General features: G+C 47.2%; 3 protein-coding genes across 7 annotated transcripts in view; 2 read left to right on the top strand and 1 right to left on the bottom strand.

The window, feature by feature from the left end:
• Phf24 (PHD finger protein 24) overlaps window positions 1-25,446 on the bottom strand; it is a 169,286-nt gene extending 143,840 nt beyond the window's left edge. For all 4 annotated transcript variants that reach the window (XM_090330155.1, XM_090330161.1, XM_090330157.1 and 1 more), the window contains exons 1-2: window positions 25,364-25,446; window positions 24,597-24,777 (exon numbers count right to left, since the gene is read on the bottom strand). The gene's annotated coding sequence lies outside the window, so the exon portion shown is untranslated. The remainder of the gene's footprint in view (window positions 1-24,596; window positions 24,778-25,363) is intronic.
• Ccl19 (C-C motif chemokine ligand 19) lies at window positions 6,380-8,380 on the top strand. Its single transcript, XM_090329132.1, has 4 exons — window positions 6,380-6,597; window positions 7,614-7,746; window positions 7,935-8,028; window positions 8,118-8,380. Exons 1-4 carry the CDS (start codon window positions 6,537-6,539, stop codon window positions 8,136-8,138), a joined length of 309 nt encoding a protein of 102 aa, XP_090185258.1. The 5' UTR covers window positions 6,380-6,536; the 3' UTR covers window positions 8,139-8,380.
• LOC150065571 (uncharacterized) lies at window positions 23,536-24,586 on the top strand. 2 transcript variants are annotated; one of them, XM_090330170.1, is made up of 4 exons: window positions 23,536-23,620; window positions 23,756-23,988; window positions 24,246-24,305; window positions 24,424-24,586. In XM_090330170.1, the coding sequence occupies exons 2-4, from the start codon at window positions 23,942-23,944 to the stop codon at window positions 24,578-24,580; spliced, it is 264 nt and encodes an 87-aa protein (XP_090186296.1). In that variant the 5' UTR covers window positions 23,536-23,620; window positions 23,756-23,941; the 3' UTR covers window positions 24,581-24,586. The 2 variants fall into 2 exon arrangements, with proteins under 2 accessions (XP_090186296.1, XP_090186297.1); XM_090330171.1 differs by having other exon boundaries at window positions 23,558-23,620; window positions 23,921-23,988.
• Window positions 25,447-26,198: the final 752 nt, after the last annotated feature.

Below are 26,198 nucleotides of genomic sequence, written 5' to 3'. Positions count from 1 at the left end.
TTGTTCTGCATCTCCCCTGCAGAGGCACAGGCTGGCTGTGACGCTCTTTCCCCCGTTCTGCCACCAGGGGTCAGCAGTAGCATGCCGGCCCTCTGTCCACGGACGGCACACAGCTCCTCTGCGGGTTGGATTTTCTCATTTCCTTTATCTTTCTGGGTCCTTTTTTATTTTTTTTTTTAATTTTTGTCTCGTGCTAGGTCAGAGGTCTAGCGTTTGTGTCCACTTATAAAGAGGACCAATTCCTTTTCCGCTGTTACTTCCCGTCAGTCATTCCCGGAGCCTGGGGTGGACCCGGGGTACTCGGGTGGGGACCATCTGTTCGCAGGTGGACCTGGGCCTTCGCCTCCTCTGTCTGTCGGGCTGAAGGCCCACAGGATGCCTGGGCTGGAATAGTGGGATCTGGTGGGAGGGCAGGCGTCCGAGGCCGGATTGACTGGCGGTTGCCCACGAACGGAGGCGCACGCTGGCCGGGGAGGGCCCATCCAGGTGCAGACACCACCCTGCCCAGAGTCTCCTGGCTGCACACCTGAGCACAGGGAGGGCCCCGGGGGCCCCAGGACTGAACGCAATAGGAAACTGCAAGGGCGAAGTTTTGGGGAGTGTGGACGCTGGAACCTTCCCTGGCCCGCGTGCCCCCTGCCTGCCTGCCTGGGAGCGCAGGCGCCCTCCTCTTGACACCCAGGCACCCCACCCACACTGCACCGCCCACATTCACCCGGTCTGCATCCTTTCCCTACAGTCGTGTATGCCCGCCTGAGCCCTTCCGTTCACTTGGTTGCCTTCCCAGGTCCTAAAAGCACCTCCCTGGCCCAAGTGGGCTAAGGGACTTCTCTCCCAAGTTCTCCAATCTCTGGAGCAGGGATTTGCTCAGACTGGGGTACCCCTGGGAGGATCGTGGGGTTATGCTGAGTTAAGCTGGGATGAGCATTCCCAGTTGGGTCCAGAAACCCCACTGGGCTGTGCAGAGGGTGAGTTAGAGGAGGCCTCTGTGAGTGCCATCAGAAACCAGTTCAAACTCACCTCTGTGACCTCCGGGCTCCCATTCCACTCTACATCTGTGTTCTTGCCCTTTTATCTATCACCCCTCCTGCTTCCTCTGCGCCTCCCTGATCTGTAGATGCTGGCAAGCCTCAGAACTTGGAACTCAAACCTCTTCTATTCACATTCACTCTTCTGTGATCTCATTGTCCTGGGGCTTTAAATACCACCCATATGCTTCCAAATTTTATCTTCAGCTAGAATCTTCCCCCTGACTCCAGCTCATGCCAACTCTCTACTTCACATTGCCGTTTATATTTCCAACATGCAGCTTCAACTTCAGTCAAAATTAAGCTAACACTCTCCCCACAAACCCACTCCTCTGCAATCCATCAGCCACATATTGATAAATATAACTCCAAACATCATTGTTCAAGCCAAAAACCTTTCAGTACATTTGCACACCCTCCCCCTTTTTTTTTAAGTTTTGTCTGTCCTAGAACCTGAACTCAGGGCCTTGGTGCTGTCCCTGAGCCACTCTGTGCTCAAGGCTAGCACTAACCACTTGGGCCACAGCACCATTTCCAGCTTTTTCTGAGTAGTTTACTGGCGATAAGAGTCTTACAGACTTTCCTGCCTCAGCAGCCAGCCTCCTGACTAGCTAGGCTTACAGGTGTGAGCCACCAGCACCTGGCTTATTTCTCTTCCATCCTATGCTGAACCCTTGAACAAAGCTCTACCCTGTTTTCAGGGGTGATCACTTCTTTCTAACTCTGAGTATAATCATCTGCCCCTGGCATTGTGACAGCTGACAACCTCCATTTCTTTTTGGTCCCACTTTGATGTAGTCTACATTCAACAGCTACAGGGAACCATTTAAATACAGATCATGATACACTTCTGTCATCATCTGACTAACTCCTACCACTCTCCTGTTTGGCTTCCTGGTTATCTCTCAAATATACTTCTGCATCAAGAGCTTTTCGCCTGCTGTTTTCTCTACTTAGTACATCTCCCCCCATCTCTGGATGGCTCTCTTCCCAACCTCCAGATCAGCTTTGTGCTCACACAAAATCAAGAAAGGCTTCTCTGATGCCTTATTTAAAGTAACATCCACTCCTGCACTCACTACCCCTTACCTCATTTTTCTTCATAGCACATATTGCCATCTGACATACTGTGTAGTTTTTTGTTTACTTAGTGACTGTCTTCTTGGTTTCAATACAAATTCTACACTAGCAGAAACATGTATCTACTTTATTTACTGTTGTTTTCTAGTGCCAAGATCAGTGCCTGCACAGAGGAGGCCCTTGGTAACATATGTATGGAATGAATGCGTACAAATGCCTGTGTATTACGGCTTCATTATCCTGCTTTTTCCTGATGACTCTCAGGATCTTTCCCAGCAGGCACTTCAGGCAGATGGTATTGAAATGGAATTGAGAGCTCGGTGCCAATCTTGCACTGCACTATTGTGCTACTTAGGATCTTGGCAGGAAACAAATGCATATTCAAAAAGGCTTAATGGAAAATAATTTAGTAAAGGGACCACTTACCAAGAGGGTGGTAGCACTGCTATAGACAGCCATAAATGAACATAGTTCTAAACCTCAGGCCGCTAAATGCACTGCCTGAAATCCTGAGGATTTTCCTTCACCACCATCTTTCCAGGCCATGCTTGGATGGGGCTACAAGCAGCTTCTTCTTACTGACTTCAGGTTACCTTAAAGATTCTTTTTAAAGCCGGAGTGATGGCTCATGCCTGTAATCCTAGCTACTCAGGAGGCTGAGATCTGAGGATCAAGGTTCAAAGCCAGCCTGGGCACAAAAGGACCTGATACTTTTTTTTTAATGTGTATGAAAATCCTGCTTCTATTACATTTTTCCCATATATTTTTATTGTAATTAATAGGAGGGTTACATTATATTCACTAGATAGAAAGGACCTGATACTCTTATCTCCAATTAACCTGTAGAAAATGGGAAGTGGGGCTTGGCTCAAGGGTAGGGTGGTAGCCTTGAGCTGAAGAGCTCAGGGACAATGCCCAGGCCCAGGGGTAGGGCTGTGGCCTTGAGCTGAAGAGCTCAGGAACAGCGCCCAGGCCAAGTTCAAGCCCCATGACCCACAAAAAAAAAAAAGATTCATTTTAAAACCAAGACCATCAAATTAAACAACAAGAGGTGAGTACTTAAAGAGGATGGAGTGGGGCCAAGAGGAGAGGAGTAGACAAATGAAGAGGAGAAGAGGGGGGGAATGCAGTTAGGAATTCAATGTACAGCCTTCAAAATTAAGATGAGTAAGGGAAAGGGTGGGTAAGAAAGGGATGGGTGAAAATGTTTAAAGGAGTGACACTGATTAAAATATATTGTATTCATACACTGCATTGTTAAATGGCTACTCACTTGTACAGTTACTTAAAGAGAATAATAATAAATAAAATAAAAAGCTAATTAAGTAAAAGAAAATAAAATGTACTGTGTTCTCTCTTGTGTATGCCCTGTCCTTAAAAAATAAAAATCATGTGTTTTTCTCCGTCAATGCATGGAAAACTTCCATGCATGCAGCCATAAAATGAAAAAAGAAGGAAAAAATAACACAAGAAGGAGTCTAAGCTATATTCCCATATTTTTACTCATAATTTCTAAGACCTAGTCTCTTATACAATGCCCACTAAATAATGAGTCTGTGCACACCCAGCTGCAAGATGCACTAGAGATGATGCCCTTATGCTTCATAGTCATTGGGGAAACCAGAGTCTAAGTTTTAGACCAAGGCCCAGGGGCAAATCAAAAATTACTTTTTAAATAGAAAAAAAAATAATCATTTGAACTGGGCAATGGGGGCTTACTCCTATAATTCTAGCTACTCAAGAGACTGAGATCTCAGGAATGAGATTCAAAGCCAGCTCAAACAGTTTCCTGTTCATGGACTCATCTCCAGTTAACAGCCAGGAAACTGGAATGGCATGCGGCTCAAAATGGTAGTGTTAGCCTTGAGCATAAATGCTCAGGGAAGCTGGGCACAGTGACTCATGACTGTAATCCTAGCTACTCAGGAGGCTGAGATCTGAGGATCAAGGTTCAAAGCCAGCCTGGGCACAAAAGGACCTGAGACTCTTATCTCCAATTAATCTCTAGAAGGGCTTGGCTCAAGGGTAGGGTCGTAGCTTTGAACCAAAGAGCTGAGGGATAGTACCCAGGCTGAGTTCAAGTCCCATGACCCACAAAAATAAATAAAATAAAATAAAAAAATAAAAGCTTAGGGACAGCACCAGGCACTGAGTTCAAACCTTACAATCAACAAAAAATCACTACCACCACCATCACCACCACCACTATCATCATCATACAGAGAAGCATGGCTTTGCTCCAGTACTCTAAAAGTCTTTGCCCTAATTCTACTAGAGTTCCCTACATTAGCCTTATCTGCCACAGACGCAGACAACCTGAAGTTTGTTGAATCTGTGCATCATTAGGCCCAAAGAGCAGGAAAACTTCCACTGGAGCCTAGGCCTGAAGGTCCTTCTTTGCTCTGTATCTCATTCAGAATTGTGGGCTTCACCCCAGACATCTGTAATTTCACAACACTATCCCCACAGATAAATTAGAGATGATACATGCATCCAGGATTTTGGTAGTATTATTTAGCTTGATCAACAAGGGATGGTGTTAATATTTTGTTGCGCTGGTTACTGAAAGCTTGCATTCATCTGTGACCAGAACCTCATCGGCACATTGCCTTAGTTGCTAATTTAGCATGACTGAGCCCTTTGGGCTCTCTAGCTTCATAGGTCTCTTTCTCTAATAAAACTCTTGAAACACCGCTCCCTCCTTTTGGCTCTACCATTGCTAGACCCAGTGTCCTTTCATGTTTGTTCATGTTGATTAATTCTAGCCTCACATCTTATCTATCTGGCAGTACTGGGTTTAAAGTCAATGTCTCTCTTTCTACTGCCATGCTACCACTGCAACCATGTTTCCTTCCAGTCCTGCTTCTCGATTGCTATTTTGGAAATGAAATCTTGCAAATTTTCTAGCCTGACTGGCTTTAGTCGATCATCCTTTAGCTCTCAGCCTCCTGAATAGTTAAGATTATAAGCATGAGACCCTGGTGATGGGCTTAAAGTTCCCGTTTATTAAAATCTTTTTAATAGACCTGAGATTTGATATGATAGAAAAAGAGTCTACCACTTGAGTTATGCCTCCCAATTTGGGACATTTCTTATTTTTCCCAATAGGGTCTCAAATTTTTGCCCAGGGCCAGCCTCTGACCATGGCTCCCCCCGACCTTACCTACGTCTCTCCATAGCTGGGATTTCAGACACTCTACCATACCCTGCTTATGGATTGAAATGGAGTTTTACTAAATTTTTTTGGTTTGGCCTCAAACTTCAATCCTCACAATCTCTTCTTCCTGGGTAGCTGAGATTACAGGTGTAAACCACTGTGTAAAATTCTGTGTGTGTGAATTACTAGCACATAGAAGACAATCAGAAATACTATTTATTTTTCTTTTATTTTTTTGTGGGTCAGGTGGCCTGGCGCCATCCCTGAGCTCTTCAGTTCAGGGCTACTATGTGAGCCATTGTGCCCAGCTTTAATTCCTCCTTTGAGGTCATCTCTCCTGGTCTATCTCATAAGGATGGGAATCACTTATTCCCTCCTCCATCTGTCAATTCCTTGAAATATAGGGATTTGTATGAACATGAGCTGGCCATTCATCTCCTTTAGAAATCCCCTTTTAGTTCCCAGGATTGAGAGAAAGCAACGATGGAAGGGAGCTATTCCAGGCCAAGCTGTCTCCAGCTGTTCCTCTGACCTAGGCAATGGATTTGGGAAAGTGATGACTGGAGGAAGAAGCAATGCCTGTAAGAGTAGGAGGCTGCATACCGAGGCCTGAGATGGGGACCTGGGCCTTCTCCTAAGGAAGCTTCCCTTTCAGCTGTCCTGACTCAAAAGATGGACAATCCCAAGATGATGACATGACACATCTAGGCTCTCTAGGTTGTATGAGGGCAACATGAACCCTTTTCACCAACAGCCTCACCAGAAAGGACAGAGGCAACCAGGGAAGATGCAGGATGAACCTAATAAAGCAGATTCAACTCCTTATCCCACTATTCTTACTTCTGAACCCCAGCCCCAGGGCTCGTAATGCAAGCTGACAGCCCATAGCACCATTCTCCTGGCCAGAATGCAGACGGCTTAAGTTCTCAGAGCTGAAGCCAAGGAAAGCAAAGAGGGCGAAGCCACCAAGGGGCAGCTGGAGGGAGGGAGAGGGAGGGCAGGGTTGAGTTCTGCCAGAAAGTGGGGGGTCAAGGGGAAGCCCCAGAATGGGAAACAGAGGGGAATTTTTGAATAGTAAAAGCTTTAGACCATAAATAGGAAGCAGACCACAGCCTCACCCAGTCTCATTCTCACTCTCTTAGATCCCCTCACACTCCACTAGGATACTGTGTGCTTTCCATCCCACCATACCTCTCCATCAACCCCTGCACACACACTCAGAGACTCACTCACTCTCACACTCACTGTCAGCCTGCCTCAGGTCACCCTCCATGGCGCCTGCTGCAGTTCCGCTACTGGTCCTCAGCCTGCTGATTCTTTGGACCTCCCCAGGTAAGACTGAGGAAAGGGCTAGAGTGGGGTGGCAGTGAGTGGGGATGTCTATTTCTCAGACTGCCTGACACTGGTCGTGAATGACATTCCTAGTATGTTCAATGGACCAGGGCTCCTTGTGCTCTGTGTATCTATCTGTATGGGGATACCTGTCCCCCTGAATTCCAACATGGCATAACCAGGCCTCTATGGCTGCCCCTGTCTCTGTAGGCTGTACGTCCTGCTACCTTAGTTTCCTGAGTGGAAAGAGGGAACAAGATATATTTGTTTTAAGAAAGGAGACGATTCACCAATCAAATAGTAATTCCTTTCTTCCTTTCGTTTTGGTTGTTATTTGAGATAGAGTCCATGTGGTCCAAGCTGGCCTTGAACTATTTTTTTTTTTTTTGGTCAGTTGTGGAGCTTGAACTCTGGGCCTGGACACTGCCCCTGAGCTCTTCCATTCAAGGCTATGATGCTCCATTTGAGCCACAGTGCCACTTCCGGTTTTCTGGTGGTTAATTGGAGAAAAGAGTCTCTGGCTCTGGGAATTTCCGTGCCTGGGATGGCTTTGAGCGGAGATCCTCCGATCTCAGCTTCCTGAGTAGCTAGGATTACAGGCATGAGCCATCTGTGCCAATGGCCTTGAGCTCTTGATGATTCTATCTCAGCTTCCCCCAAGTAGCTTGGTCTACAGCAGTCACCAGCCTGGCTCTGTAGTAATTCATAAGATCCTTATCACCAGCCTTCCTGCCTCAGCACTAACTCCTTGATTGTTGTAACTTGGGGGAAGTTGAGTCTGGGAGTGAGGTTGATTGGATCAGGACAGCAGAAAGGCATATGTTGGACCTAGAGCAGTGTGATTCCTTAGCAGTTTGAAGTGTTACAACGCATTAACCAACCAACAGAGCAAAATTGATGCATCAGTGCACAGTGAGCATCAGTCCAGTGTGCACACACATGGGTGTCCTCAACCCTGCTTAGAGCTGCGGCCTCCCTTTCTCATGGCCCTATGTTCTCCCTTTCCCGTATCTCAGCCCCAGTTCTGGGTGGTGCTAACGATGCTGAAGACTGCTGCCTGTCTGTGACCCAGCGCCCCATCCCTGGAAACATCGTGAGAGCCTTTCGCTACCTTCTCATCAAAGACGGCTGCAGGGTGCCTGCTGTTGTGTAAGTGATAGAGTATCTAGCCCCAGCCCCCCACCCCCTATCTGCCCCTCCAGAAGCCCCTACCACAGTATCCCCCTTTTCCTGCCCAAGTCCAAGGTATAAAGAAGTTCCTGAAACAGGTCCCTCATGTTAGAGCCTGTCAAGAAGCCGAGTTCTGAGGCTGAATTCTCTCTGACCTCTGACTCCAGGTTCACCACACTGAGGGGTCACCAGCTCTGTGCACCCCCAGACCAGCCCTGGGTGCAACGCATCATCCGGAGACTGAAGAGGTACTCTGCCAAGGCAAGTCAAGGCTCTCCCCAGATCTGCTTCCTCCCTCCAAGCTCCTGTCAAACTACCGGCTTCTGACCTGCCTCTCCTTGCCTCCTCAGAACATGCGCCACAACAGTTAGTTCCAGATAGCTCTAGAGCATGCCCTGTGTCTCATTGGAAGGATGTCAATCAATTGTCCTGGCCTGGGAAACTAAGACCAGAAGAGAGAGGATCAAGTCTCCCATTGCTTTATACCTGACCTGACCCAGTTGGGGTAGACCTGGAGTGTCAACCTGAGTGAGAGGCTAAATATGGCAAACACTCAGCCGCTCCATATCCAGATTGTGGTATTTCCAATAAAGCCACCTGGCACTCACAGATCTGTCTTTTCTCTTGTCTACTGATTCCTGTTAGTCTACATTCAGACATGGTCAACTTGGGTCAGTTCCCTATGCCAAGTCTGCTGTCCAAGCAGGTGTTCAATCAGCCAGGTGCCTCTCAGATCAGGAGTCTGTGGGAGTAAGGAGGGAGGGGGGGGGCCTAGCTCTACTTGCCTGAAGGAAAATACTCAAGCACCAGGCCTTTTCCTTCAACATACTCTTCCTCTTTCCCACCAGCTTCCCATTTGGGTCTACATGTCTCTTCTTCTAGGAAACCAGCCTAGACTGCTTTAGGTAGCTTCACTCTCTCCCAAGCTCCCACAGCCCTCTTACAGCAACCATTACACTGACCTATATTTGCTAGTGAAGAGCGAAGAAAAATATATCTATTTTGATGAACCATTTGCATTTTTGAATTTGTATTGAATTTGTATTTTCTTTAACTTGCTTTTCTGCTTCTGTATACCTGCTTGCTATAACCTTGAGGAAGGTAACAGCAGTTCTCATGACTAATCTACAATCACCCACTCGCCCTTGGGCCCTAGACACTCCTGGATCTGGAGCATGAGTTACCCTCTGGCAGGGAGTAAACACATTCCAGACCCTCCACCTAGGCCTGGGGCTTCAAGGGCCATCTGGAACCTACAAGGTCGGACTAGGGCAAACTAGGGCAATCGCAAGCCCGTTACCATGGAGATAAAACCATCCTCCTAGAATCACCATAGGGGCTCCGTCCAATCAGTTCAAAGCACGACAGCCCGCTAGCCTGACCAATGATTAGCCTCGGCCCCTTTCCCGCTTTGTGTTGTGCCAATCATTGCTAGAAGTTTAGTATGAATTTTCCCGTGAGGTGTATCGATTCATTACTAATGCTTACTGGGCCCTTCCCCCTACCAAAGAATGTACAAAAGGTGCTGTAATTTTGGGCTCGGGGCCTCTGGTCTGCACTCGATTATCAGTGCGCAGAGACCCGTGCTGGAGCTCGTCTATAAACGACTCATTGCAGTTTGCATTGATCTCCTTCCGGGGGGCCTCAAGTTTCTGGGCATTATACTAGTTTGTCATGGAAAGGAATCATGTCCATATCACCTGACACAAGGTCAATGTATATTTGTTTAAGGAATGAATGTGAATAGACTCAGCAGCCATGGGTAAAGGTCCAGCTGTTCATTCTGTCCAGACAGAATCTGACCTCCAGATCAGCCCCTCTGTCCTACCCAGTTAGTATGAGCAAGCTCCAGCTCCCACTGAGCCAAGCTGAGCTACACAGACAATGACAGGGGCAATGACAGACAAACCAAAGAGCCAGAGGTCAGAGATGAGTGTGGAAGGAGCAGCAGCCAGAGATGCTCCAGAGATTGAGCAAGGAGGTGCCCCATAGCGCCCCTGCAGTACCCATCAGTTTCAGGGCTCAGATGTTACAGTGAGACCAGATAAGGCTCAAAGAAACAGTCCCAGACCTAGAAGACAGAAGTCCTGGGACTCTTGGCATATCCCATGCAGCTGCTGTGTGAAGATTAAGCCCCTTGGGGATAGAAAGTCCTCTAGGAAGTGAGGGGGCTATTGTCTCTTAAATGCCTATCAAGATTCAAGTGACAAGTCTCTACTACTGCAGTCAGGTGTAGCTAAGAGGCCAGATTGAACATCCTTGCCTAAGAGGAAAAGTATCACTATATCATATATACATCAGCCAGTAACCAAGTCAAGCCTGGGCAAGCCTGCATGGCAGCCCTTCTATTCTCTGCTCCCATAGGCAGGTGTTCAAAACCTCAGGATCTCCAGTCACAGGGGTGGGAGGGAGAGGGATAGGTGTCAAGAACAGCTGCCTGGAGAGAAACTATTCATGCATTCATGCATCCATTTACTCAGCAGTCTGTACTCATCAGGCCTCCATCCATCCACCACTCACCTATCAGCTTCCCACCCATCCATCCATTAATCCATGGCTTCAAGCCAGGCTGACAGAATGCCCTGCACCCGGCGGGGGAGGGGGGGCGTACATTGCCCCAAATCTTCAGGTCCCAGGGAAAACAAGAGGAGGTTAGCCTGGCTCAGAGCAGATACACATAATCTCTCTGAGTCCTCTAAGGAACACACAGGGAGAGTGAGGGTAAGATCTTTGGTTAATGTAATACCAGGACAGAGGTTCCTGAATACAATCTCCATGCCACAGGGGGGACACAATGCCTGGGTCACAATCCTGACTTAAGTCCAACCCTATCAGTGAGCAACTCTAGGTAAATACATTTAACACTCCCCACCCCAGAGCCTGTCAGATGGAAGGGGGAAAAAAAAGTTTGGTCTTTTAGTTCTTTCCAAAAAGAACTTGGCTTCCTTAATCTTTGGATCTTCATACTAAACCCCCAGTATTTGTACAGGCTTTACCAAAGTCCAGTACATCAAAAAACTTTCTACTTCCTGGATCCCCAGGGGTCATTCTCTGGGAACAAGAGACTGAGATTCAGGAAGAGAGAAAGTAAACCCACTAATCCCAGCTACTCAGAGGGCAAAAACAGGATGATTAGGAACTTGAAGCAGCCCTAGAAAAGTGAGCAAAAATAAAAAGGAAAAGACTGGGAATGTAGATGAAATAGGCAAGTGCTTACTGCGGCCCTGGGAGAGAAAAAAAAAGGAGCAAAATAGAATCTGGGGAAAGTCTGACATGAACTACCTACCTCACAGAGAAAAGGACCACCATCCCTTTTCCAACCATTACTTTCCATCCCGGCTTTATTCCTTCTTCTGTTTCCCACACAGGCATACCAAGTCCTCCAGGACACCAGATCTTACCCTCTTATCTCCCCATCCATCTGAGACTCCTGCTCAGACATTCTCCATCCTGTGACTCCATGTAATGAACATCTGCTTCCTGTTTAGCTGATCAACTGATATGTTTCATTTGTCCTGAGCTTTATCTACCTGTCTCTGAAAATAACAAGACTGTTAATTCTCTGGAGGGTAGCATGGGTACCTAGCTTGTTACTTTCCTCCCCCCCACCTCACCCAGCATAAGACACATGTTATAGGTTCAATGCCTATAGCTGAATGATACCTCTTACCCTGAAGCCCTTTATCTGTCATCCCTTCTTAGGAATGTCAACAGAGAGCTAGTTCCTAGGAGAAAGGATTGAGTCCAGTTGAACTCAATTACCAACACTGCTCTCTAGCAGATGACACACAACAAGCTCCAATACATATTTAATTAATTCTAAAAAATTGAACAGAACACGGCCCTCTCCTACCAAGCCATTCCTCACACCGGGAGCCCATCCAGTTCTCAAGACAGTTGGGACTGATTCTGCCACATGGTTGAGGGTTTGGTGAAAGCCAGCTCCATAAGGATTTAATCATGTTTTGATCATATTATGTTCAATTTCTCGGCAAGCCCCCACCCCATGTAACCCTCTTCTTCTAGCCTCTGGGAAATTCAGAAATAGCCAGAAAAAACATCTTGGAAATAGGCTTACAAGGGAACAGGATTCTCAACTGGGGAGTTTCCTTCCAAGAGTCCCTTTAAGAATAAGCAGGCATGGGCCCGGGAGTTTGGCCTAGCGGTTAAAGTGCTTGCCTAGCAAGCACAAGGACCCGGGTTCGATTCCTCGGTATCCCACATGCACAACCAAGCCGGAAGTGACTGAGACGAGACTGCAACAAGCGACAGAGAGCGGAGGCGAGCAAGCGGAGCCCAACCGAGTGGTGGCCGGAGCGAGCGGGGCCGGAGCGAGCGGGGCCGGAGCGAGCGGGGCCGGAGCGAGCGGGGCCGGAGCGAGCAGGGCGGGAGCGAGCCGAGCCCGGAGCGAGCGGGGCCAGAACGAGAAGGGGCCGGAGCAAGCGGGGCCGGAGCGAGCAGGGCCGGAGCGTGCGGGAGCGAGCCGAGCCAGAGCCAGCGGGGCCGGAGCGAGCGGGGCCAGAAAGAGAGAGAGAAGGGGGCAAAAAAAAAAAAAAAAGAATAAGCAGGCAGGGCTGGGAGTTTAGCTTAGTGGTAGAGTGCTTGCCTAGCATGCACAAAGACCCGGGTTCAATTCCTCAGTACCACATACATAGAAAAAAGCCAGAAGTGGTGCTGAGGCTCAAGTGGTAGAGCTCTAGCCTTGAGAAAGTCCAAGGACAGTGCTCAGGCCCTGAGCTCAAGCCCAGGACTGGCAAAAAAAAAAAAAAAAAGAAAGAAAGAATGTAGAGCTCTGGCTCAGTTTAGACAGGGCTCTGAGTTCAATCCCCAGGAAATAAGTATTTAGATGGTGGGTTTGTTTTTTTGTTTTTTTTTTCCTGTCCCAAGTCAAATGTCACCAGATACATCTAACCACCACCACCCCCCACACACACGCATTTTTTTTTTGGTCAGTCATGGGGCTTGAACTCAGCCTGTACATTGTCCCTGAACTCTTCAGCTCAAAGCTACCACCCTACCCCTGGAGCCACAGGGCCACTTCCAATTTTGTAGTGGTTAACTGGAGATAAGAGTCTCACGGACTTTAGTGCCCAGCTGGCTTTAAACCTTGATACTCAGATCCCAACCTCCTGAGTAGCTAGGGTTACAGGCCTGAGCCACCGCAGCCGGCCATCTACACCTTTTCTACAACATAGACATCACTTCCACTACCACGCTTACCACTACTAATAGAGACTCTGGGCCAGACTGTTTCTTTCATTACTATTAATTTCCAGTTCAGTCCTTAGCAACATCCAATTCTCAGATCTCAAGGTAACAATCATTCCTCCTCCAAGTTTTCTTGTAATCTTATTTCTCTATACTACAATGCCTGATAGCCACCACCAATTGGCCTGGTGGGTCAGGATAGGTTTGGCTATGATGTACTAACACCAATCTGAGTGTTTAACACAACAAAATCCTATTTTCCAAACAAACCATGCCTATTGCATGGAGCCGAGAGCTCCTTGCACAACTGTATTCCATGTGGTGTTGCTTTGATCCTTTAGTATGCCTTTGCATCTAACACATGCTTCTATGATCCTTCTAGCCAAGGAAGCCAGCAAGAAGGGACACCTGCTTCAGTGTTTTTGCCTATAAGTGACACATGCCACTTCTCACTTTTTTTTTTGCCAGTCCTGGGCTTGAGCTCAGGGCCTGAGCACTGTCCTTGGGCTTTCTCAAGGCTAGAGATCTACCACTTGAGCTTCAGCACCATTTCTGGGGCTTTTTTCTACGTATGTGGTACCGAGGAATCGAACCCGGGTCTTCATGCATGCTAGGCAAGCACTACTACCACTAGGCCAAACTCCCAGCCCCTCCCCCCCCCATTTTTTTCATCAGTCGTGGGGCTTGAACTCTGGGCATGGGCATTGTCCCTGAGCTCTTCAGCTCAAGACTACCACCCTACCCCTTGAGCCACAGTGCCACTTTCAGTTTTCTGGTTGTTAATTGGGGATAATAGTCTTATGGACTTTAGTGCCCGGGCTGGCTTTGAACTGTGATCCTCGGATCTCAGTCTCCCGAGTAGCTAGAATTACAGACCTGAGTCACGGCACCTGGCTTCATATTTCCTTAAGCAAAGTGAGATGAGGCCGAGCATTGTTGGCTCACACCTGTAATCCTAGCTACTCAGGAAGGTGAAATCTGAGGCTCATGGTGCAAAGCCAGCCCAGGCATGAAAGTCCATGAGATTCTTATCTCCAATTAACTACAGAAAATGAGAAGCAGCACTGTGGCTCAAAGTGGTAGAGTACTAGTCTTGAGCTGAAAAGCTCAGGAACAGTTCCCAGGTGAAGAATTCAAACTCCTGGTGGCTCATGCCTGTAATCCTAGCTGCTCTAGAGGCAGAGATCAGAAAGATCACAGTTGAAGCCACACAAGTAAAAAAAAGGTTTGTGAGACTACATCTCCACCAATGGCTGACCACAGTGGTATATGCTTGTCATTCAGGGATGCAGGGAAGCACATCTACTTGGGAAGCAGATATCAGGATGATCTCAGCTGAGCGGACAGACCATAATATTATTAGCAAGACTCCATCTCAACAAATAAACTAGATATGGTAAGACATCATGCCTATAAACTTAACTATGCAGGCGACTGTGGATAGAGGATCACAGTCTGAGGCTGACCATAAACAAAAACAGCAGACCTACCTGATAAGTAAAGCAGACCTCCTCTATGTTTCTATCTGCTGACCTGACTACCTGAGGAGTCTGCACATTGCTCACATTGCTGTGAGCAAAAATGACCTCAACAGATGTAGCCTTTCCACCTTCAACCTCCAGAACTGACGTTATGCACTTTTAAACTAAGTATTAAAAAAGGGAAGACCACGGTTAAAGGAAAAGATAGATGTATGGACTACAATTAAATATAACACACTTTGAAATCAGAAGAAAAGTAAAGTTAAAAAAGTTTGAATTACATACCTTTAGAAATTACATACATTCAGTCATGGAACTTCTCTAGAAGAATCGGAGAAGGAAATGGATGCCAGTCTAGAAAATAGGAACTGAACACAGGAAAACAACAACCCTTGACAAAGAGGTCATCAGTTAACTCATAAGAAGTACAAACTAAGAGTTTGGCCTAGTGGTAGGGTGCTTGCCTAGCATGTACAAAGACCCAGGCCCAATTCCCCAGTACCACATACATAGAAAACGCCAAAAATGGTGCTGTGGCTCAAGTGGTAGAGCTCTAGCCTTGAATAAGCACAAGGACAGTGCACAGGCCCTGAGTTCAAGCCCCACAACTGACAAAAGGAAAAAGAAAAAAAGTACAGCTAAGCCAAAGGGACTCCAGGTCCATGTGAAAAGATAAGCCACAAATTAGATAAGTTTTTAACAGATGTGACAAAGTCAAGCTACTGAAGGACTCAGTTGCCTCTTCCTAAGGAACAGTTAGACTCTAAAGTCAAGTGCACAGCTCAAAACTCCAAGCTCACCAAGATGGCTGCTAAAGAAAGCAGCTGTGTTCTAGAGATAAGAATGATGGGGGAGTTTGGCCTAGTGGTAGAGTGCTTGCCTAGCATGCAGAGAGACCCAGGTCTGACTCCCCAGTACCACATACATAGAAAAAGCTGGAAATGGTGCTGTGGCTCAAGCAGTAGAACTCTAGCCTTGAGAAAGCCCAAGCATAGCACTCAGGCCCTGAATTCAAGCCTTAGGACTGGCACACAAAAAAAATGACATAAATAAAAGTTATTTTCTACCATTACACACAAATAAAGATGGCCATAGTCCTGCCAGATGACATCCTCACAGTAGGTAGATGGTGGATAACAGGGAGGAGAAGGTGGTGGCCACTAAAGGGAGGCCTTGAGTTGCAAGTCAGCCAGGCTAGTTGAAGCAGGAGCAAAGGTGGAACAAGAGGAGAAGTTTAGAAGAAAGAGGTAGAAGGATGTCCATATTTCAGAATAAAACAAATGGAGCAGGGCCAGGAATGTGGTCTAATGGTAGAGTGCTTGCCTAGCATGTACAAAGCCCTTGGTTTGATTCCTCAGTATCACATATACAGAAAAAGCCGGAAGTGGTGCTGTGGCTCAAGTGGTAGAGCTCTAGCCTTGAGAAAGTCCAAGGACAGTGCCCAGCCCTGAGTTTAAGGCCTGGGACTGGCAAAAAAGAAAAAAGAAAAGAAAAAAAAATCCAGACTGAGGAGGCTAAAACAGAGAATTCATGCTGCAGAGTAATTAATAGGAATTCCTAGAATGAGCGTCCAGCAGTACCTAAAGGAGGTCTCTGACCACTAAACAAAGCAGCCAAATGAACCCGCTGTGACACAGAGAAGACTACATTGCCAGGAACATATTGAATTGGCCCAAAAGAAAAAGGAAGCTAAAAGCTGAAGGTGTAGAAGAATGTGCTCACTTTCATTTTGCAAAATGAGTATTTCTTTATTTTTTGTCAGTACTTGGACTTGAACTCTGGGCCTGGGCAGCAAAATGAGTATTTCAAAGCCCCTATGCAGAAATTTGCACTTTACACGTCAGTATTTCTATACATGTCTTGGTGAAAAAAACAACAAAAAAACACAAACCAATAGTAACTAATGAGGCTGGGTGCCAGTGGCTCACATCTGTAATCCTAGCTACTCAGGAGGCTCGGATCATGTAGTTCAAAGCCCATGATACTGCATCTTTGAAATAACCATCAAAAAGCAGGGCTGGAGACATGTCTCAAGTGGTAGAACACTGGCCAAGTAAGCAAGTAGGTACAAGGCTCTGAATTCAAACTGCAAAACAAAAAAATAACTAAAGCAAAAAAGGGCTGAGAATATGGTTTGAGTAGCATAGCCTATCTAACAAGCACAAAATCTTGAGTTCAAAACCCAATACCACCGAAGGAAAGAAGGAAGGAAGAAAGGGAGGGAGGGAGGGAGGAAGGAAGGAAGGAAGGAAGGAAGGAAGGAAGGAAGGAAGGAAGGAAGGAAGAAAGGAAGGAAGGAAGGAGAGAGTTAAAGATCAACAGGGAAGGAAATATGGATAAAAGCTACAGTTAGTAGTTCTGAAACTGGTGCTGAGGCTTAGCTAGCATTTGTGACTTTCTTCTCCCATTTGTTTTCTATTGCATGGCAAGTGGTCACAAAAACTTCAAACACTGGTGAGTCAAAGTCAAGACAATAGGACTGCCACCAATTCTACTACTTCCATTAAAACAGAGTGCCAGCTGGATGTTGCTGCTTCATGCCTGTAATCCCATCTACTTAGGGGGCTGATATCCAAGGACTGCAGCTCAAAGCCACCCTAGGCAGGGTGAGACTCTTATCTCCAACTAACAACCAGAAAACTAGAAGTGGTGCTGTGGCTCAAAGTGGTAGAGCTCTAGCTTTGAGTGAAAGAGCTCAGGGACACTACCCAGAACCTAAGTTCAAGCCCCATGACTGACCAAAAAACAAAACAACAAGCATGCATTCTCCAGTACTGTTTGCATTCCCCTCCTTACCCCTCTAAAACAGTAGAGGGTCAGGCTGGGAGCGTGGCCTAGTGGTAGAGTACTTACCTAGTATATATGAAGCCCTGAGTTCAATTCCTCAGTACCATATATACAGAAAAAGCTGGAGGTGATGACGTGACTCAAGTGGTAGAGCACAAGCCTTGAGAAAGCCCAAGGACAGTACTCAGGCTGAGTTCAAGCTCCAAGACAGGCCAAAAAAAAAAAAAAAAAAGTAGATTACCTAGGAAAGGTCTCTTTGAGGGAATCATATTTATTCCAAAAAAGAAGCTAGCCATTCATGAAAAATGACCAAGTCAGATTTAGTGATGCATACCTCTAATCCCAAGAGAGGCTCAGTCAGTAGGATCTTGAGTTCAAGGCCAGCCTGAGTTACATTTTGAGTTCAAATCCATCTTGAATTAGTAAGAACCTGTCTAAGAGAGAGGCAGGGGAGAGAGGGAAATGACCAGTGCAGCTGGAGCAGAGTCAACAAAGAAGGTATAAGGTGAAGCAGGACAAGGAGATGAAGGCACACAATCCAAGTCTTTGCAGACCATGGGAAGACATGAAGATTTGTTCTAAGTGCAGTATATGTTAGTCCACAAGTAACAAGATCTCATTTACAACTTCAAAAGACCCTCAGTAGCATGAACAGGGAATCAGAGAATAGAGTGATCAAGTCAGGGCAGTCTTCCAGGAGTCTAGGATAAAGAGGCGACACTGGCCTAACCCAAGGGGTGGCAACTGGAATAGAAGAGTAGTGATTCCAGACATAGTTATGAAACAGAATGACAGACAGAGCTGATAGATTATATGTAAGGCAGGAGACAAAGGGAAAAACCAGGCATGACACCAGGCTTCAGGCCTGGGGACAGTGGGTGAGATTCTCAGAGATGGATGACCGAGGGAGGTGCTGAAAATCCAGACTTTGGTTTAGGAATTAGAGGCCTGTGAGATAGCCAAGAAGTAGACCAGTGCATCAGCCCTGTCTCTTCCACTTGCTTCTCTCATTCCTTTGCTAATAAGTCATGAGTGTCCTGCCTCTTTTAAGTCTGTGCAGCTTCCTTGGCCGCACAGACAAAGCACAGCCCCTTTCTCAGCCTCCCTCCTCAGGATAACTGCAGCAATTCCCACATACAAGCCCAACAGTCCAGTAGTCACCTGTGTCGAGAGAAGCTCAGCCAATCTAGAAGGGGGGAATCTCCAGACTATGAGCAACAGCTGGCCTCGCCATCCCTATTGCTCCCTCCTCAGAAGAAGGACCAGAAAAAAGTCCTTCACACCATTCTGCCCTGCCCCACTCTCCCAAGCCCATACACATAGTCTCCTGCCACCAGCCCTTCCCCTGCTCATCTAACCTGGATTAGTGACCACAAACCCCTACAGCCCTCCTCCAAGAATGTGCTTTGCTGTTCACTCACCCTTCTCAAGGTCCCGAAGTGACCCCCATCATGCAGCAACCCTGTCTCTTGTCCACCCCACCCCACCCCCAGGAGCTCTTGTTTTATCTTTTTTCTTTCTCTGTTTGTGTATGTACCTGTGTGCACTGGTACTCAAGGCCTTACACGCTTGCTTAGGTTTTTGGTTCACAGCTGACATTCTGAGCCACACCTCCACTTCTGGCTTTTTGTTAGAGATAAGACTCTCTCTGATTTAGCTTCCCAAGCTGGCTTTAAACCACAGTTCTCAGATCTCAGTCTCTTGAGTGGCTAGGTTGGTAGGTATAAGCCACCTGCACCCAGCTGGGGCCCTTGTTTTCTGAGTTTCTCCCAAGCAAACATAGCTCAAGACCCTTGAAGCAAAATGGCCCAAATAACAGCAAATGAAGGAGAGAGCTCTTCATGAATTCTTTTTTTTTCTTTCTTTTTTTGCGGGGGTGGGGGTCAGTCTTGGGGCTTGAACTCAGGGCCTGAGCACTGACCTTGGGCTTTCTCAAGGCTAGAGCTCTACCACTTGAGCCACAGCACCACTTCTGGCTTTTTCTATGTATGTGATACCAAGTAATTGAACCCTGATCTTCGTGCATGCTAGGCAAGCACTCTACCACTCGCCAAATTCCTGGCCTCTTCATGAATTCTTGAGGAAATCACAAAATAACTCCTGGCATTGGTGTTACTTCAAGCTTCCGAGAGTAGGAGGCGGGAAAGGGGGCATTGTACTATTGCTTAAGATTTCCTCCATGGCTTCCAGAAGTTTATATAATGCCCCAACCACATTCAGGGACTGCAGGGCCAAAATCCCCCCGCCTCCCCTTGGTTGAGCCAAGACCCTCTGGATATGAACAGAAAATAAGGAGGAGGGTGGGAAGTCACACAGACCCCTTTCCCAGGGTCAGGGACTTTCAGAAGCTGAGTCATTTCTTGCTCATTTCCAGCTTCTCTCCGGAACAAGACATCCCAGCTTGTTCAGATTGCTATCCTGATTTCCACAGGCCAGAAACCAGACACCCCACTTTGCCAATACACTAGATGCCCTCTGCAGGCCCTACAAGGTTGAGGTCTCAGACCAGGAGCCCCGTATCTGCTGTTCCCTAAGCATAGGATGCCCCCTGCAGATCCTGTGAGGTTAAGTGCCACAATGATTTTACAAGCCTTCGGAGAATTCGATATTTAGCAAAACAAGCCAGGCACAGACAAATTCCACATGTTCTCACTCCAGCATGGGGTCAATAAATCAATCGTGTAGAAATACAAAGTGGAGTGGTCAACACTAGAGACAGGAAGAGAAGGGAAGAGGAGGAACAGAAGGAAAATCAGGAGGAACTTTTAGGAACAGGGAAGGAGGGTACTGGGGAAAGGTGGAGTAGAGAGAGAGATCCTGGGAAAAAATGGATGGGCTTGATCAACTCACTGAATCCCATTAATTTGTACAATTAATATGTGCAAATTTAAGAAGAAAACCCCTGAGGGCATTATAATTAAAATATAGTATGTATATGTCTGAAATACTATGGTACACTTAATACATACTTTTTATAATATATTTTTGTATTTTATATTAATATACACAATTTAATGTTAATAAAATAAATTACAAGGAAAGTAAAGCAGGCTCTATTGGGAATTGGGTCAATAGGAGGGAGAGTGAATAATTTCAAATGATCTTGTATGTATATATGAAAATAGAACTAAACCAGTTGAAATTGTTTTAAGAAAGGGGAGAGAGAAATAAGTGACTGATAATGGAGTGAGTTTGCTCCCATACATTATATGCACATGTAGAAATGTCACAGAGTAAAGCACCCCACTTTGTATACAGATAACATATGTTAATACAAAATCTTAAAAAGAAGAAAGAAGCTGGGAGCATAGGTTAGTGGTAGAGTGCTCGACTAGCATGCACAAAGCCCTGGGTTCAATTTTTCGGTACTACATACACAGAAAAAGCTGAAAGTGGCGCTATGGCTCAAGTGGCACAGCACTAACCTTGAGCAAAAAATGCCAAGGAAAATGCCCAGGCCCTGAGTTCAAGTCCCAGGACTGGCAAAAAAGGAGGAAGAGGAAAAAACAAACACACAGAGAAATCTACAAATGACCTGTGTCTGTCCCATAAATAGCATATAATAAACTGTACAGCCAATCACTCACAGGGAATACCACAGACATTAAGCATATAACCACAACATAATACACAATCTCACACACACACACAAACATGGGCACATGTACTCACAAATACATAAGGACAAATATCTTTTCCTAGAGAGAAGAACTGGAAGCAATAGACTGCAAAGCTGCTTGAAGCAAGATGAGATGCTGAGGAGGAGACTTAATGAAAGTGAGCAGTCTAATGGGGCCAGTTGACTGGACAGCCCTTCATTTTCTGGGCACTAGTCTTGTTTTAGACTTGGAATAATTTAAATAAGCATTAGCCTACAGAAGCAAGGGATGGTAGTACATATTTGTAATCTTTCCTGCCCTGGGGCTTGGACTCTTGGTCTGGGTGCTGTCCCTGAGCTCTTCAGCTCAAGGCTACCCCCCCCTACCTCTTGAGCCACAGTGCCACTTCCGGTTTTCTAGTGGTTAATTGGAGATAAGAGTCTCACAGACTTTAGTGCCTGGGCTCGCTTTGAACCATGATCCTCAGATCTCAGTCTCCTGAGTAGCTAAGATTACAGATGTGAGTCATCATGCCCAGCACTTTTTTTTTTTTTTGCCAGTCCTGGGGCTTGAATTCAGGGCCTGAGCACTGACCTTGGGCTCTCTCAAGGCTAGGGCTCTACTTGAGCTACAACACCACTTTCAGCTTTTTCTATGTATGTGGTACCATAGAATCGAACCCTGGTCTTCGTGCATGCTAGGCAAGCACTCTACCACTAGGCCAAACTCCCAGTCCTGTACTTTTGTTTTTAATACCTGTTTATATGGTCCTAATTTTGCTTGGCAAAATAACTTCCTTGTCTTCAAAAAATCCTGCTCTCACAATATATGAATTGGCATTGAGTGCAAGGAATCAGATTTCTGGTATTAAAACCTCTGAAGCAGTGAGCCAAATTCTTCCTCTTAATTTTCTCGGCATTTTGTCATAACACTTGAAAGCTGATATACTTCCTTTTTTTGTCCAAACTCTCCCAAGAGGAAGCCCCTCAACATTTTCCCAGATATGTTCTTCACCTGTAGCCTTCATACTCAAGCCTTTAAGAAAGCTAAGTTCCAAGACTCCATGCTATATCCCCATGATTCACCACACTGAAAGAGCTCGTCCTGCATATCCTCAGACCAACTGAGTGGAGCATATCATTAGGAGATGAAAGTAGTACTTTGCTGAGACAAGCTTAATATTCTAGATCTGCCTCTACCCATCAAGCCATCCAAGATTCCAACTCATGGCCCCACCTTTACTTCCTTCCCCAAAGGTCTAACACTTAGCTTATGGCAGCACCAGAGTGAGTTCTGGGTGAATAAGGAGATATGAATCACCCTGACCTGGGAAACCTTGCTGTAAACCAAACCTGACCCAGCTTGGAGTGTCAACCTGAGTGTGAGTGTGAATGAAGGCAAGTGTGGCAACATCACAGGCTCCGCACATCCAGACTGCAGTCACTCACAGATCTGTCTGTCTGCCGTCTGTCTGACTGGGGAAGATAAATATAAGAGGTGGCAAGAGGGACTGGGTAACTATCCATTTTTCCCATTTTATCTATTTTCCTTGTGTGTGTGTGTGTGTGTGCGCGTGTGTGCGTGTGCACACACATGCGTGCACACACACATGGCTACTGGGGCTTGAACTCAGTGCTTGAATAGTATCCCTTAGTTTTTCCACTCTAGGCTAGCATTCTACCACTTGAGCCACAGCTCCACTTGTAGCTTTTGGTGGTTAACTGGAGGCTCATGGACTTTCCTCCCTAGACTGGTTTCAAACCTCCATACTCAGATATCAGCCTCCCAGTAACTAGGATTATAGGCCTGAGCCATATCTAGACTCATCTCACTTATTTTACTCATATTATCTATTCAGGTTCTCTTCCCACCCTTCTCCTCTGAGCAATTCTAGTTGAGTATTTTGGGCTTTGGCTAGAACAGTTATTTCCAACACCCTGGACTTGGTTAATAGTCTCTGCCCCCCTCTGTCTCTGTCTCTGTCTGTCTCTCTGTGTCTCTCTGTCTCTGTCTCTCTCTCCCCTCCTCCCCCTCGGCTTTGGTGCAATAACCTCTACCTTTCCCTGCCAGTCACCTTCATATATTGTAATAATCTGTTCTTTCTCCTATATATACCCCACAAGACAGGCTCTCTGGAAGGGAGACCATGACATCTTTGCTTCGATATCCTCAAGTTCCACACAGTACTAAGCATGCTGTACTCAGTAAATAGTTACTGGTTGAGTGACTATGAAAAATAAAAATTACAGGAATGTCAGTCTTTTGGCCATTAGGTGACTTGGCCAAGGCCACACAAGAAGCATTTCCAGCCTCGCTAGGCTGGTTTCTCGTTAAGGGACCATTCCCTCTCAACTCAGTCAAACGAAGGGAACGGGGAAGGTTAAGAAAGGCCATTAGCAGGGCAGACACCTGGAGGGTGGAGATGGGAAAACAGTATGTAGGTGCATAGCGCTTATACTGCTGCCTGTGGGGGGTAGCACCAAGATCTCACTTTATCTCTATATAGTATACTGTGACCCCTGCCCCAGCTTCAGTAAACCGCGACTCCTCCTCCCCTTCAGTGATTGGACTTGATTCCACTTGAGAGCCGGGCGCGTTGACTCCGCCTCCCCGGGAGGGGGGGGGGAAATGACTTCTGGCTCCGCCCCTTCCGGGTAATAGGTAAGCTCCACCCCTAGAGTGCGAAGGTATCCCTGTGACGTAATAGCAATCCGTTTCCGGGGTGGAGCCAGGGAGGGCGGGAGTTTAGGCTGCGCCGACCCCTCAGCCCCCCTCCAGGTGATGCCAGCTCCTGGAGATCCTCACCCCAAACCCCAGATTTCCCAGCCCCAAGGCCGCCAAATCTCCCGGCTTGACCTCCTACGTGTCCCAGGCCCCCCGAAATAACCTTTCTCCTAACGATTTAAATCCTAGTGCCTCCCAAATCTTTGGTCCCCTTCCATCCCGCTGTGGCAATTGGCTTCCGGAGGGGCACCTGGCTCAGATTACCTGAGAACTATTCCGCCCCGTCCAGAGAATGACGGAGAACGAGACCGGGGGCTGGGGCCATATACTTAAGCCAGTCATGCTACTCCCCAGGAGACGTTCGGAGCCCGGGACATGTCGGGATTGAGGAGATACGAGGTGGCGCTGGAGGCGGAGGAGGAGTGAGTGGAGGCGGACTCGCGGAGGAGGGACCCGGCGGCTCCGGGGGGCGGGGGAGGGGAGGAGGTGCGTGCTAGCGGGCCGGGCGGGCGGGGCGGCGCCCCGGAGGGTGGGGGTGACCGAGAGGCCCGCCTTCGAGGGGGCGGGGTCTTCCTCGTGGGCGAGCCGTCGGGGGCGGGGTCTACGGGGTCAGCCCCGCCCCTCCCGGGGTCACCCCGCCCCTCCCGGCGCCCGGCCCGGCTCTGCCGTATCTCCGCAGGATCTACTGGGGCTGCTTCTACTTTTTTCCCTGGCTGCGAATGTGGCGTCGAGAGAGGAGGTGAGGGGGTTGCGATCACGTGGGCCTGCCCTGGGCACCCCGAGGACGGTCGAAGGGGTGGGCGGGGGATCCAGGGACTCCCAGCACCGCCCCACGCAGTTATCCGGTCGTCCCACAGCTCGGCGCATCCCCGGCAACAGAAGTTGGAACCTCTTCGGGGCCTGATGAGCTGCCTGTCGAGCGGCCTGGGCCCTGCGCCCCAGCGTTCAGGCCGTGGCCTCCTCTGCCGCACCCCCACCACCGCTGCCCAGCCAGCCGGTGCATTAAAGATTTAAAGCGAAGCCGACCTACCACACTGCCTTCCTGACTCCGCCGCCGCGGCCTCCATTCGAGCTGGGAACTCCCTCTCCGTATCCTCTGTTTCCTTACCCACCTGGCTTCTCTCCCTTTTAGTCAAAGCCCCAAGCCTAATGGCTCCTCATCAGTGTCAGGCTTCTTGTTACTGTCAGTAACTGCTTCTCCACCACATCCCCTAAAAAAAAAAAAATACCCATCACTGACAGTAGCCTGTGTGGTAAGAACTAATTAATCTTTGCCTGATCTACCTCTCCATCTTATCCCCCTACTGGTATGTTTGTTCCCACAATCCCAGCTATGTTACCATCTTCCTCCTGGCCAGAACTTTACCCAGTGTATGAAGAATCTTCTTTTCCTGGGAGTGGATCTAAAACGTTTTATTCCAGGGTTGTAGACAGTAGTCAGTGAGAGGAAGAAATTCCCAAAAGCTGAGTCCAGTAACCTGCCTCAGGAGAATGATGGTGAGGATGCTTCCTACAGTCAATATCCCCACCTGCTCCCAGTTTTAGAGACCCTTGGCATCAGCCTACCTAGAAATTCTTGCTACTTCCTTATGAAAGTCCAAGCATCATTACTCCCTGCCACCCCTTTTTTCTCACCCTCAACCAGTCTGAGACCCAATAATTCCTAAAGTGGTGAGAGACCAGAACTGCTTTATGAGCCTGCTTTCAGTTATAGATCAGGTCTAGTACCCAAAAGGGCACTGGAGAATGAAGTTACAGAGATAACTCATTCCTGGCTAAGGCCAAAGCTGACTATACCTTAAGCTGCTCTGCTACCGCAAATTGTGACTGGAAAAGAAGACCTGGCCTTATCTTTGGAAAACTTGGTATATACCTAGGACAGTTTGTGTTCTGCCTTCCAAAACTGTTGGTCTCAACTGACAAGTCCTGGAAAAATCAGAGTCTATGGTGATCAGCCAGCTGGCAGAGACCTATGACAAGATGATGGGACATGGGCTATTTCCTTGGGATTTCTTTGAAAACAGCACTTGAGCAGAAGTGCAAACTGGCAGAGGAAGAATGAACTCTTTAAGACATCTGGGTACCAAAAACTTAACATGAGTGGCCTTTGGCTTGTGATCCCTTTCAAGATAGCACCTGAGGAGATCAGACAGGTGGCCTTGCACGTACTAAGCAACTGTTTTTGAATTTAAAATAAATGGAATCACACAAAGAAAGTGTTCAAATCTTGAAGCCATTCCCATACAATGTTTACATCAAATGTGGAATGCTGTATCCAATCCTGGTCCCACAGTTTACCAGGATACTGTCAGAAGACCTCTGAGAGAAACTACAGGGAGTGGAGCTTCTGGATTGGAGGAATGGCTCAGCTTTTCAGCTAGAGGGGGACACCTCCCTAATCTAGAAAGTTAGAGCAGCCCTGTAACAGAAAAGGGCTATCTAAATGGTGACTGGCCCCAGAGCAGAAAAGAAAACCCTGCAATATCCAAATAAGGGACAATTGGGTTTATATTTGGGTATATACTCAGTTTATATTTCAATTACTGGGAAGGACTTGGGGATTGAAATTCTTCAGATCAGGAATGTGGACCAGTAACCTAACAGCATGTCTTACCTAGGCAGTTTGCAGTTT

This window comes from Megascapheus bottae, chromosome 3 (assembly GCF_031878675.1).
Source record: "Megascapheus bottae isolate mThoBot1 chromosome 3, mThoBot2.hap1, whole genome shotgun sequence".
Classification (NCBI taxonomy): Eukaryota; Metazoa; Chordata; class Mammalia; order Rodentia; family Geomyidae; genus Megascapheus; species Megascapheus bottae.
This window is presented reverse-complemented; position numbering and strand designations above follow the sequence as displayed.

Bases quoted from the DNA above. Each gene is read 5' to 3' on its own strand.
- Ccl19 (XM_090329132.1), top strand. From the start codon at position 6,537: ATGGCGCCTGCTGCAGTTCCGCTACTGGTCCTCAGCCTGCTGATTCTT. The intron at 7,747-7,934 runs GTAAGTGATAGA...CTCTGACTCCAG, and splicing joins TGCAGGGTGCCTGCTGTTGT to GTTCACCACACTGAGGGGTC. The intron at 8,029-8,117 runs GCAAGTCAAGGC...TTGCCTCCTCAG, and splicing joins TGAAGAGGTACTCTGCCAAG to AACATGCGCCACAACAGTTA.
- LOC150065571 (XM_090330170.1), top strand. From the start codon at position 23,942: ATGTCGGGATTGAGGAGATACGAGGTGGCGCTGGAGGCGGAGGAGGA. The intron at 23,989-24,245 runs GTGAGTGGAGGC...GTATCTCCGCAG, and splicing joins GCGCTGGAGGCGGAGGAGGA to GATCTACTGGGGCTGCTTCT. The intron at 24,306-24,423 runs GTGAGGGGGTTG...GTCGTCCCACAG, and splicing joins ATGTGGCGTCGAGAGAGGAG to CTCGGCGCATCCCCGGCAAC.